Source organism: Drosophila erecta, unplaced genomic scaffold (assembly GCF_003286155.1).
Source record: "Drosophila erecta strain 14021-0224.00,06,07 unplaced genomic scaffold, DereRS2 tig00000152-arrow-arrow-pilon, whole genome shotgun sequence".
In the NCBI taxonomy this organism is placed as follows: Eukaryota; Metazoa; Arthropoda; class Insecta; order Diptera; family Drosophilidae; genus Drosophila; species Drosophila erecta.
In genome coordinates, this window is record NW_020825211.1 from 1,728,045 (window position 1) to 1,741,942 (window position 13,898).

At 41.0% G+C, this 13,898-nt stretch overlaps 1 protein-coding gene across 2 annotated transcripts in view; it reads left to right on the plus strand.

Annotated features, from left to right (window-relative positions):
* The window catches only part of LOC6551659 (serine/threonine-protein phosphatase beta isoform), a 28,879-nt gene extending 17,260 nt beyond the window's left edge, over nt 1–11,619 (plus strand). The window contains exons 3-6 of one of the 2 annotated variants that reach the window (XM_001977201.3): nt 8,302–8,649; nt 8,711–9,054; nt 9,117–9,251; nt 9,316–9,794. In XM_001977201.3, coding sequence (XP_001977237.1) covers nt 8,302–8,649; nt 8,711–9,054; nt 9,117–9,251; nt 9,316–9,429 — 941 coding nt within the window. In that variant the 3' untranslated portion in view covers nt 9,430–9,794. Of the gene's footprint in view, nt 1–8,301; nt 8,650–8,710; nt 9,055–9,116; nt 9,252–9,315 lie in introns of both variants that reach the window. The other variant, XM_015155392.2, reaches the window with a different exon arrangement.
* Nucleotides 11,620–13,898: the final 2,279 nt, after the last annotated feature.

Genomic DNA, 13,898 nt, shown 5'->3' on the forward strand with positions numbered 1-13,898 from the left:
AAGTATTTATAAAAGTACTGTTTGGATTTGCAAGAGAATACAACTAAATTCAATCGATTTCAATCTGATCAACGATCAGGGGTATAAATACTATATAGGCTGAGGTAGTGTATGTTTCACAGATGTGACCGACCAGGAGTATGGAATGCGGTCTGCAAGGGCATGAAAACAAACAAAGACACAGTGGACAAATGCCAGGCCATAAGACAAATGAATCAGCCGCAAAGTGAGGGGTGTTTGGGGTATTTTCAGTGGATGGTTGGTGGGGGTTTGTGGGTGGCAACAACTGGGAAAAGCTTCCGCCTTACGACACAATCATAACGAGGCGCTAATTAAGCAAAAGCTTCAAGTAAATAAAATGGAATTTGCACTCGTAGATATAGAAAACAATACGTCGACGTAAATGGTTCTGCATTCTCGTCTTTTGAAAACCCCCTTCATCCGCATCGAATCCATTGGGCTGTTATTTTCCTGTATTATATGCATGAACATTAATTTATATAGCTGTTAAAATGTTTAGTATTTAGAACAGCTTCGGCTATTTTTACACTCTGCTTGCAAGCAGCTTGATAAAAAGAGCCTTAAATAGCGATCTTCAAGGGGAATTATAAATTTATTAGCTTAAAATCTGCAGAATAGCAAGAATTTTTGTGTTTGCCCTAAAGAAACATTAAAGAGATTTATAACCGCAAACATTTCGAACAACAAAATACTGTCAAGTGCTTAAGAGCGTGTAATACAAGGTTTTAACTTGCTATCTAATTTCTATCTAAATTCCATACATATTTTTGATGTGCCCAGGAAGTTAGGTCGTCACCTTATTATTAACCCCGATCTTCAAGGTAATTCCTGTCGTCGATCAGTGAAAGTGCTGCTCTCGTTTTCGCTGGCATCCCTAGCTGCTTGTTTTTGCAGTTATGCCGCTCGATAAATAGCCAAAGGCGATGACGACGACGACCAGTCAAAGCCAAGCCAAATGAGTGCAGTTGTTGGAACTTCGGTGGGTTGGTGGGCTGGTTAGTTAGTTATTCGTGTATTCGAGGGAGCTTCTTACAAAATCGATGCCACCGAGAAGGAGGTGGTAGGGGCCCACCCAACTAACACGCGAAAGAGGCCGAGGAGTGCCTTCTGCCTGCCAGTGTGTATATGTATATGGCATTTGCAGTGGCTGGCCGAGCGCCATGCGGCCCCCTTCCCGCCTTTTGCCGCCCTGCCTTTTGCGTTTTTTTTTTTTTTTTTTTGAGTTTTCCATTTTCCAATTTGGCAGGCCAGAACAGGCCAGCAGTCGAAAAATTAAACTAAAGCAACGGCGGCAGCACAGGCAGAAGCAAAAGCAGCAATATGCTAAAAATAAATGTTTATTTTATAAGATTCTTTCTGCCTTCCCTTGCTCATCGGCGGTATTGTTGCACGCGTTGGAAACTTTTCCTTTTTCTCTCTGCTTTTCACATTGTCATTGTTTGTTTCTTAAGGAGGCCCCCAAGTGAGGGGGGCTGGGAAACTCGAGGGCAAGCAAAAAAGGGAAAACGAGCCCGATAAGAAAGAAAATGGAGGGAAGACGACGATGCTTCGAGGGGGAAAATGTTGTGTGTTTAAGGTAATCATTCCAAATCGTTGTGTGGGAATTTAAATATTATAAGGTACTTAATCTCGTGAAAAATGATCGCAAAAATCCAAATCCCCAATTGCGAAAACACTTTAATGAGCATAAGTAGAAATAAGCTTTTCCCAGCTAATTGCTCTGCACATGGCCAAAATGCGATGACAGAAGATGTGAGTCCGCAAGCCAAACAAAGGAAAGTTAGCCAAGGCAACTTCCTATATGAATCGGCCTTTACCTCTTCTGATTTCTATTGGCGTTCCTAATGCTAGACAGTGCTTTAAACAGTCTTATTTATTTATTTGTTTTGCAATGCTGTTTGCTTTCTGTTTGTTTGCCATTCGGGTCGTTTCTTGGGCGCTTCTTTGCTTCATTTTTGTTTTTCGGTCTTTGGTTCTTCGGTTTGGTTTTGGTTTTGGTTTGGCTGCCAAGGCACAGAAATTGATTTTTATAAATAGCGCGCATACGCAACGTGGTACGCACTGAAGTAGAAAGCACACGCGACTGTACTACCGTACTATATATGCCCGTACATTTTCCATTTTCCATGTGCATTTCGGATTTGGGATTTCGGATTTCGTATTCCGTATTCGCCAAGGCAACGCACAAACATCTACAACAGATCGCTCCAATGGCCACAGTGAATAGCATAGCAAAAGCTGCACAAATTTGATTTGATTCGATTTGTTCTACGAAATGAGTTGGAAAGCGAAAAACAGGAAAAACAGCAGGAACACAGGGGTCTGGGGTCAAAGGGCAGAGCTCAAGCAGCAGAGAAGCAGCATCTCGCTCGCTTTTACTTTTCTTTTCTTTTTCGATTGAAGAGATTTGCCCAGATTGCCAACAATTACGAAATATGCAAGCGATTTCCAGGAAATGGAATTCGGTTAATAATTTATGATTATTATTGCGATTGCTGGCGAATGAAAATTCCTATTGCTAGTTGATCTATTAATAGGCGGAATGAAATTGTAATCGATTAAAGGGTTGTGCGTGATTTCAACACATTTCGTAAATGAATATCTGGCATGAGCTTAGAAATTAAATTGTTGGTGTGCTTGATTCAGTACCATTTGAAAACTTCGCATTTACTCGTAAGTTTTTATTTTGAATGAGTTTATTATTAATCATTGCGTTTGGAAATCGCTTTAAAGTCAATTTTCTTGAGAATTTTTGTAAACATCGAGAGACTTTTGTATACAAGTATATTCGTTATTGGGAACGAGCTGAAAATTTCAGCACTTTGCTATTTGATTTTTTTTGCGCGCCTAAACTAATTTGTGCTGCACAAATAAAACGATGGCGTGTGTTTAGTTTAATTTCGCTAATTTCGACCGCAATTTTCACGTTGTTTGGATTTCGATTCGAAAAGTTTTCCGCTCAATTTCATTTAACAATTTCCAGGATTTTTGCGTGATTTAAATAATGCCAGAGAATGCCTTGTTCGGCTCGTTGGTCCCTGAATATTTATCCAAACGGATTACGCATACGCCATGTGCGCCCCTACTAAACTTTGCACCATTTGTCGTCAGCAACCCTCAAAAATGTTGCTGCTGTGTGATGTAAACGCCGTTATAATCATCGCTAATGTGCTTAAATGGGGACTTGGGGTAGGGTTTAGTCGGTTCGAGTGTTGAGGGCATGGTGGTGGGGGTGGGGTGTGGGGCTTTAAACTGGGGGTCAGCTGGTTACCCAATGAGGAAAATTTGTGTATACACCAATTAGTTTGGGCCTAACACTAACTACTTCCCCCTGACATTCAACCCTATCTACAAATCCTCCACATCAAGTGGGTCAATGTTAAGCGGAAGTATTTACGAATTTTTATTGCGCCAATTTGGGATTTTCTCTTTTTTTTCTTTCTTTTTTTTGCCCTTTTAATCACTTGAAACCACGAAGGAGATTTCCGTTTTGGCGATGGCACTTGATATGAAATTGTTTCTCCCGGTTAAGTAAAGATTATTATCGGCTTTGTTCCTTCCGATTTGGGTAAATGCATTCGCTCATTTTAATCGAAAGTAAATCTCGTTTACCCAACATTTCCATTTCTCGAGCACTTGAAAGCGATTTGCTGACCAACAAAATGGGTCAATGGAAAACGGAAACAATTACCGATTTGCAAGTGAATTGTTTTTTGTTTTTTTCTTTGCTCCCTTTGGTGGCTCACAAAAATTTCTAACGAAATTCCCTTGCACTCGTCCTTAATCAACTTGGGGCCAAAGGCGTTCATTATTCGATGTTTTGTTGCGGTTGTGTCGGCGTTGTTATCTTTGCTTCATTTGCTCGGATTTCAACTTGAGCACGCAAAGGACGCAGGACGACCTAGGCCATGGTGTGCTGGGTGTGCTGGGTGTACTGGGTGTACTGGTGGTAGTGGAAATGGGCGTGGGCGTGGCAACCCTAATGGGCAACAATCATTAGGGCATGGAAATATTCTGCTTGCCAGGCATTAAAGCCAAAGGTCGTTGGGCGGTCCAATTACGAAGTAGAGAGCGCCAAAAGAACGAGATTTCGACACTGAGTTGGTTGCACTGCGGGAAAATAGTGCTAAGTTTATTTACTTACTTTCATTATTTTGCACTGAAAACAAACTTTTACTGCCAACGGAAACTACACTCGAACTTATACATATTTTCTTAGATATCATACACGAAAATGTGTGATAATGATAAAGTGTTGAATGCTATCCGTGCGAAATGTACACCCGTAATCCACATGGACCTTCGAACACACAGTTAATTAAATTGCCAGCTTACCAGCTCTGCAAATATCGGATGCAGTCAGATATATGTGAAATATGCGCAGTTTGGGGAAAGGATTCGTTTGCGGTTGCAACCCGGCAGGTTGAGATGAAAATGGGAGGTGACGGGATTTGATTGCTGTTCAATTTGCGGTGTGGCAACCATTGGAGCATGCTGGAAATTCAATTTTTCGCTGCGAAACAACTAATGGCGTAGGTCAACTTATAACCGGTGTATAACAACTTTAAGTTCGATCCCAAAATGTACCATATTTAATGGGAACTTTGGTTTCGCTAATGTTTTGTGGGATAAACTGAGCAACTTGTCGCCCAAAGTCCTGCTCTTAAGGCTTACAGCCTTGCTGTTATTTTGGGCAAATAATAAAAAATAATTCACTGCTCTTAATTTGATTTTACTAAACTTTTTCGAGCGCCCTATCTTTTCGCCATGCCCTTTTTGGCTCTCGTCTGCTATGTCCACAAAACTTTCATTTTGGCACTCGGTAGTTTTTGCTATCTAAATGGCTAAACATTTTCATTCAGCCCCTCCTGCTCCTCAGCTTCCCTTCTTTCAAAGTTTTACTTCTGGCAGCTGCTGCTCCACTTCGGCCATAGCCATCCGGCCACCAACCAGCTCATCCTCCTGGGAGTTAATCGGGTCATAAAACGTCTGACGCAGACGCTCCTTTGACTCCATCAACCGTCTCCCGAGCCATGCCACGTAGCGGAAAATGCTGAGTCTCGTGATGGATTCCGTTTTGCCATGTACCCGCTCGCATCTGATGGGAATGCCCCTTGGATATGAGTGAATTAGGGACAGGTATCTCGCAAAGGAGCTGCTGCAATATCATAAATCGTTTGAAAGGGAGGGGTATTGTATTGGCGATTATGATGGAAAGTGCACAACGGGAAATTGAAAGCAACTGAGCCGAACTGGTGTGAAAAGGTATTTCCAAAATAATTTAATAATGGATATAACAGTATGTAATGCTGCCAGAATAGGGATAAATTCCATTAATGGTGTCGAGGGGTTGTATATTCCAAAAAGCATTTATTATCCTATCTGGATGATGAGTTGCGCCAAAGTAAGTCATCAATCCCAACCAACCCCACTCGAACCCATATGTTTTCTTGCATTTTTAATTTTTCCGCGGCGGAGGAGCAGCAGGAGTACGACGATGAGGAGATGTGGGCGATAATGAAAGGATGGAAGGGTTGCCTATCCAACTCGTTGCTGACTCCGGGGTATGAGGCAGCGGGACTAAGACTTGTTAATCATGATGAACCAGTTAGATGTGACGGCAGACAGACAGGAAGTTCCCATGCGGAGTGGATTCGGCACGTAGCACGCCCAGATGTCTGCGTTGTACGATGATGGCTCTGCGTCCTCATGTAAAATGCATGATAAACAAACATGCGCGTCTTTTTTGCTTACGCATAATGTTACATCGCCCCCGCACCCGTGCAAAAGCAGTACCACCCACCGCCCACCCCCCCCAAAAAAAAAAAAAAAATAAAAAAAATCCTGTATGCCACACCCCCTTTTGGTGATGTCTTCTTTATGCTGACAAATGCCTGGCAGAATGCGGGGATGCTGGGGTGGGCAGCAGTTTTCTCTGGAGTGGAACATTGCGGAAATTTGCATAAAAATGAAAAATAAAGAGCTCCCCTATCACTCCGCTCCCCATCCATCCATCCTGCCTCCATCTCTATATCTGAACCATCTCCTAGCGGCTTTGTGCCACATGTGTGTCAAAGTGTTGAGCTTAAAGTCTTGCATACGAGTATATGAAGCAAATGACAGCTGTGGTGATCATTTGCTGGGTCACCGAATCCCATGTGTCTAGCAAAATGCTGCAGTAAGCATTGATTAATGCTGAAGTGCAGCAAGTGTAGATACTTTTTGATTCCATCATTTTCCAGCATATAACACATTTCAGAAGGGTGGAAACTATGTGGGGCAGACAACTTGAATGCAGTATTTTCCGCTACTAAAACTTTAACTCGCATGATAGCGCTTTCCATCAAAACCTTTCGATAAACGTCACATTTTCCGCATCAGACTTAGTAATCTCAGCAAAAAGTCAGGCAGATGTTCGCAGCAAATTTATGCACAGGCGGAAGTAATTCTTTGATAAGTTTGAAACCACAGACGGTAGACCCATTACGTAATACGTATTCAGGAAGTATGCAACAGCTTCACAGCTTACAGCTTACAGCTTCGGATTCAACAGGAACCCTTTGCATAAGTTAAACGGATTCCACTACACCGAGTGCATGAACCCCTGGCTTGCATAATTCAGTGTATTCACCTTCCCCGCCTGCAGGTCAGGTCCACATCCCACATCCGCCAGCTGGGCTATGTACATATATAGCATAGTATATATGCTAATGATAATGCCGATGCTAAACACATTCTGGTGAAAGAGCGTGCGAAAGGTTCGCCAAAGAACTTTTGCTGGGTTTTCATTTGATTAACTGACTGTTTTTCGGTGGAGATTCGTTTAACTTTGATTTTCCCCTGAAAATGCTTACCAACTTAAATTTCGCAGAAGCCACATAATATACATAACTCTCTGAATGGATTGTTGATTAAATTACTTTATTTTATTCTGTGAATGCACATACAACTATTAAATTGCAACCAGCTTAGTAGTAAATAACAGCTATGCGAAAATGAATTTATATAAAATATCATGAATCATTTAAACGAATGAACAAAATTACTTTTAATCCCTTCTTTTGGGTTTAAAGACTTACATAAAGTGGCATATTTTTGTCCAGTGCCGCCAGTTTGAAATGCGCAATAAATTAAATTCCCTTTTGGGAGTTCTCTACATCGATGTGCGATAACTTTAATTAACCATTACTGAAATCACAGCTGCGCCAATGTGCAATGCTGACGTTCCGGGAATTGGCCTTGTGTTAGCCAGATAGTGAAGTTGGCCAACAGAACCGGACACCCGCACTCGTTCCTTGGGCCACATGGTGCTCTTTCCCGTTTCTGGGAGGAGCCAGAGCCAGAGCACTGGCTCTCGACCCAAAATCCAGAGTTGGCTTACAACTTCCGGGGCAAGGACGAGTGGATTGGGCCTGCCTGCGTGGGCCAGCATTTTGGTCTATCCAAATTTAATTAAATTTTTTGTGCACGCGCACACACTCTGACACTGACAGAGGACGACCTACTTGTATTCCCATGATAAAGGATAGCACTATCGTCGTTTTCCCCAGCTCTGGAGCGTTTTTTGCACAAAATTAATTGCAGGAAGGTGGGATCGTGTGTGGTGGTGTGTGGCCTGGACTGGTGTGCTCCGTGTGTACGCCCACTTGTTGGCCAAGGTCTCCAGATATGGTCTCTGCGCAGCGACAACCTGCAATTATCCCCAAGACCAGGAAGTCCAACCACACTGGTGGCTTGCGTCATTGTAGGACGCCCACACAAAATAACACCTACAGCTGTGGTCACATTACTAGTATTTGAAAAGTATAATGTACGGGGTTCGATAATGGAAACTAGCATGCTAGTTTCTGGTAACTATACGTAGAATTTTATTGGTATTTTGTATGTGCTATTATGCTTTCGAACTATGGCAATACCGCTTAGCTATGTGTACTTCATACATATTGCCAAGAACATCTGCAAACATAGTTATACACCTGTACTGATGTTTTGAGCTCAACTGTACCCTCACCATAGCCTGCACGCAGTTTCGCTAGCGCCACCAAGTATGCAACCATTTCTTGTGGCATTGTTTCCCCGCCGAAATCCTCAAATCCTCCCCCATCTATGGATTCGTCTCCTCGTGTCTGCGTCGATAGTTACTGTGCTCGTCTGTCGTTCGGTCCGTTGCTAAAGCGTGAAACGTTGGCTAAGCTCTAGTTTACAATGTGTACTTGCCATATCTATCTATCCATGAGTCCATCTGTAAGTGGAGTCCACTAACACCCGGTTTACTTGCAGTGCGCAGCTGCCGAACGGGCAAGCAGGTTCAGATGACGGAGGCAGAGGTGCGTGGCCTCTGTCTCAAGTCGCGCGAGATCTTCTTGCAACAGCCCATCCTGCTGGAACTGGAGGCACCGCTGATCATCTGCGGCGACATCCACGGCCAGTACACAGACCTGTTGCGCCTGTTCGAGTACGGTGGATTCCCTCCGGCTGCCAACTACTTGTTCCTCGGCGACTACGTCGATCGGGGCAAGCAGTCCCTGGAGACCATCTGCCTGCTGCTGGCCTACAAGATCAAATATCCGGAGAACTTCTTCTTGTTGCGCGGCAACCACGAGTGCGCCAGTATTAATAGGATTTACGGTAAGTCCAATCGCACCCTTCTTTAGCGAATGTACCTTATCCCTATATCCGTTTTCCGCAGGCTTTTACGATGAGTGCAAGCGCCGATACAACGTCAAACTGTGGAAGACCTTCACAGATTGCTTCAACTGTCTGCCGGTAGCCGCCATCATTGACGAGAAGATCTTCTGCTGCCACGGCGGCCTCAGTCCCGATCTTCAAGGCATGGAACAGATCCGTCGCCTGATGCGGCCCACAGATGTGCCGGATACTGGGCTACTGTGCGATCTCCTGTGGAGTGATCCCGACAAGGATGTTCAGGGCTGGGGCGAGAACGATCGCGGTGTGAGCTTCACATTCGGCGTGGATGTGGTCTCCAAGTTCTTGAACCGGCACGAGCTGGACTTGATCTGTCGTGCACATCAGGTGCGTAGAAATGAATGTTTGTAACGTGATTGGATAATTCTATGGAGCTTTTCGTTCTTCAGGTTGTGGAGGATGGCTACGAGTTCTTTGCCCGTCGGCAACTGGTCACGTTGTTCTCGGCGCCCAACTACTGCGGAGAGTTCGACAACGCCGGCGGAATGATGACCGTGGACGACACGCTGATGTGCTCATTCCAGGTGAGATGTGCAATGCATACTGGCCACTATGTGTACTACAGCTCTTCTCTTATTCCACTTGCAGATCCTGAAACCATCCGAGAAGAAGGCCAAGTATCTGTACAGCGGAATGAACTCGTCGCGACCTACAACACCGCAGCGCAGCGCCCCAATGCTTGCGACCAACAAGAAGAAATAATATATCCATCCGCTTCCATTTCCTTAAAGGTTCAACAAACAACAGAAATACACACATATATATACATATAAATATAAAGAAACGATAGCAAAGGAGAGCGATAGGCGATAGTAGAGAAAGGGCAAATGATAAATGAAATGTGTGAGCTATTAAATGAAAAGCAAAAAAAAAAGCAAAAAAAAATCAAAGTGCATAAATATCAACATCTATGTGAATCCGTCATTATCTGTAAACATATTGAATGTGTTACTTGATGTGGCATCTGTATCCAACTTGATTACCTTATCCGTGTACCTGCTAGTTGCAGCAGCAACAGCAGCAGCAGAAACAGAAACAGAAACATCAGTCAAACACTCAGAGGCCCATAGTTAAGAGGATTCCTGCATTTGAAGATAATATGTTGAATGGCAATTCAGACAAAGTTCCCGTAACAGCAGCTCCCAGATCCAAAATTCCCGAAAAATGCAGATAAATAAATACATTAAAAGTACAGCGATGTTAAGCAATGAATTTATATATAGGCTTATTAATGTAAACTATATACTATATACTTATATATTCATAACTACAAAAGAGAAACGAAAACAAACCTAAACAACAAGGAAGCAAAAACGGAAAGCAAAGTATCTGGCCATTGTGCGCCTCCCTGGGGCTCGCACAGTGGAGCAAACCACATGGACTAGCTATCATTTTACTTTTCCTTTGGCCCGTGCGCCGAGCTTACAAAATTCGCTGCAAATTGTTCGATTTTTGGTTCTCTTCCTATCGACTAAGTGCGCATTACAAATTTGTCTAACAAAATATTAAGGAAAATCAAAAAGTAAGAAGGAAAATTATAATAATAATGAACAGAAACGAAACGTAACGAAAACCTATATTGTAAGCGTAAAGCAGTTCAACTCTGTGTGTGTATTTTATTTATTATTTATCTATAAATATAAATATATGTTCTTTTTGTCATTGTTTAATTAATTTATTGCTTACATTGTATTTATAAAACGCAAAACAATTAATACCTAACAACTATTTTTTGTCATTATACTCGGTTTAAGTGGCAAAATACGGTTAACGTGTTAATGGGCATTTAACGATTGGGGCTTGTTTTTCATTGCCTAAACTTTACCTAGAAAAACTCCAACCTAACTTAACTTGCCTCACACACAAACATGAAAATGAACGATAAATAAATGAATATACAATTAACGAATTTTGAAAGCATTACTTCGAGTTCTTGAAACACCAATTTTTGTGCATATTTAGTTTATAAATAAGAAACGGAATTCGTTAAGCATATAGAATTGGCGAGCAAGCGAATGATAATATATGTGAAAATATATATTAGTATATACAGAAGGAACGAGAGAAAAACTAATTTTTTAATCGTCGTAACTTATTAGATTATAGTGCCTTTTTTGCCTCCCAAAAAGAATTCACAAACGATAACGAGCATGTAAACTAACAAATGGTTTATATATACAGATCATATACACATATACATATACAGCTAACGAAGCTAATTATGAAGAAAGAGTACTGCGTTTATTTTGTAACAATTAATAGAGTATTATAAACCTATTTCATTTCAAAAAGAATTTAAATTCATTTCAAAATTGTTATTCCTCCCAGAATTGTAAGCATATTTGTAGTAGATTTCAACTGATTTGAGCTATCTGGCTAAATACTTCCCATACTGAAACGAAATTAGAAGCTTTAAAAGGATAGGGATAACTTGTTGATGTTCCATAGTCAAATAAAGTGATTTCTTTTTGTTTTGTCAAGAGTACGTTGTGGTTTTAAATCTATACGCATCGAAGAAGAATGCTGGCGGCAAACAAGTCAATTAATTGCATTACAAGTAAACCGATTAAGAAATGATTGAAAAAGTTTGAAAAACTGAAACTGTGGAGCGATCTAGCATTTTAGCTTTGAGCTGTTGTCTTAACACTGCTATTTGTTGTTATTCCGGATTATTAGCAAAACGCATTTCCCAATTATCAATTATCAATTATCAGTTTCGTGTGTGTGGGGTATGCAAATGTGTGTGTGTGTGTGAGAGCTGCATTCGCATACTAGTTTTCGTAATAATACACACACACGCAAAGATACGAGAATTTATATATATGTAAATATATATATATGAACAATTAAATAAATAAAAGTAACGAAATATACAAAGTACTACAGTGAGAAAGCCATGCGAAAAAGTGTAGAGAGAGAGAGAGAAAAAGCAATACGAAAACACAAACGTATAACAGATAAATATATTTATTATTAAAAATCAAATAAAAATTAATTAAAACTTAACGCAAAGGTGCAGTGTATCTTTATTAAAGGTGGTATTGGAATTACTGGAAGATTTGTGCTATTATACGTGCCATTTGCCATAGAAACGGTTTGATTTTAAAAACATTGCGCTTTCACTAGCTTTCAAGGACCGAAAACGCATCAAGCTTTTCCAAGCCTGCTCTTGGTTTTGATCCCACATAGAACTTGCTACTTGCGTAACTATTGTTCAAACCAGAGCTTCAGAAAGCCGCCAGCTTCCAGGCTCTATTACCATAGCTTTTCTTAACCACTTACTCCGAAAAGCTTTCTGTGGCCAAGCACTTGCTTCTACATGCCATGTTAACCAACAGCTAAAAGCCCATAGAATGTGGCTAGCTGAGTGGGTGGTGGGTGGTGGGGTGCCCCGCCCACTACCCCAGTGGGCTGCTGAAAGGGGCGTTAAGACTTGTGGACAGCTCCATGCTGATTGCCAGAGGGACAAGCCATGTTAGCAGCTAGGTGGCTTAATGCTTGGCTCGAACAGCCAAATATCTTGGACCTCCTGCTGGGAACTGCGTCTGCCATTCGCCTGTTTCCCAACTAAAAACAGAAGGAAACACTCCCCACCCCACCGCCATGCTGAGAGTGAAAACAAGCGGGAATTGTTGTGATATTTTATGTTAAACATTTATTTCATTAAATTCTCAGATGTTCCAGAGCGGCCTGTCTGCCCCCAGAGTCCATCGCACAGTATCTATGGAGATGGAAGGAGTTCCACCCACTGCCTGCTGCTGACCATGGCCAGGATTTATCATCAATCAATTGAGTGTGATATCTGCGGTATCTGGAGCTCCGGAGACATATAGGACAATGGAATCGAATGTATAGAGGGGGAACCAAAATGTGTTGGGAATTCTTGGCTGTGATTAGAGTCCAGCTCTTAAAGTAATGGGTATGCGGTTGCGGATCGAAAGTCTTAATTCTAAATAGCCATCGATACAGTGTATACATATATGATTGTATATAGGGTTATGTATTCATTTTAGTGTATTCATAGAAATGCATCACATTTAAGTTTATTTTTTCGCCTTTTGCGTTAGTGTAGCGTTTTTTGTTTTTGGTTTCGAAAATCAAGTAGTAGCTTGGCTTGTCAAAGCAACGCCCACATAAATATATAGTTTTATTTGGATTTAAATGTCTATATCGATCAGGATGTCGATCTGCACAAAGATGCGTAAGCCGAGCATAGCGATTACCTAATCGTGTTACATTCATAAATTCATCATTATTCAGTGTGTTTCAATGTTGCACATTAACTGTAGACACATATACACATAAATACTATTAATATTGTTGTCAGTTTTCCATTTTCAATACCCCTTCTGATTATTGTAGAATGCATGTTCATATGGGTTTTCCGTACAGCTAACATTAAAAATCTTCGATATCGTAGGTTCTCATTTCTTGGTGGTTTGGTTTAAGTTTATTCCTTTCAAACAGGATGTTTCCACAATTCATTCAAAACTCTTTACGTATCTGGATCACCATTCAGATCATCATTCAGATATTCTAGGTGTCTCAATACATTTAAAAAACTATAGCTATAGTGTCGATCATTCGTGGGTGTTTTACCTAACAGTTCGGAACTTTGTCGTTAAGTTTAGCTCTTCAATAATTTTATAGAATCACCTTTGCAAGTGACAGCTGTCTGCTTAATTCACCTAATTTGACCATAGATTTTTAATCAAAACATTGCGACAATAATACATTGACGTTGGCAACAAAAGCCAGAAAATCCACAGATATGTGTTGTGTTTGTCATTTTGTATTTTTTGGTTGGTTGGTTGTTTGCTTGTTTGCTTGTTTGCTTGTTTGGTTGGTTATTTGTAAATACTTTTTGTCAGCTTGAAACCGCAACGAGATTATTACACCAAATTTTAGTGTGTGCTTGCCTTTGCCTTTGGCCTCTGTAATATTTCCTTGTCGTTTTGTAAATACACATCAAACATTTAATATTCAGTAAATACATGATTATTTAGATAGTAAATATCCCTAATGGTGACATCTCTTGCGATTTGAAAAATGGGCTTTCAATTGGCATTTTCGTGTTTTTTATTTATTTTTTTTGTAAATGAATGCTTAATTGCATATAGATTTATTTGAACCACACTCACTTACGATCTAGGTAAATATATATGTTTTGA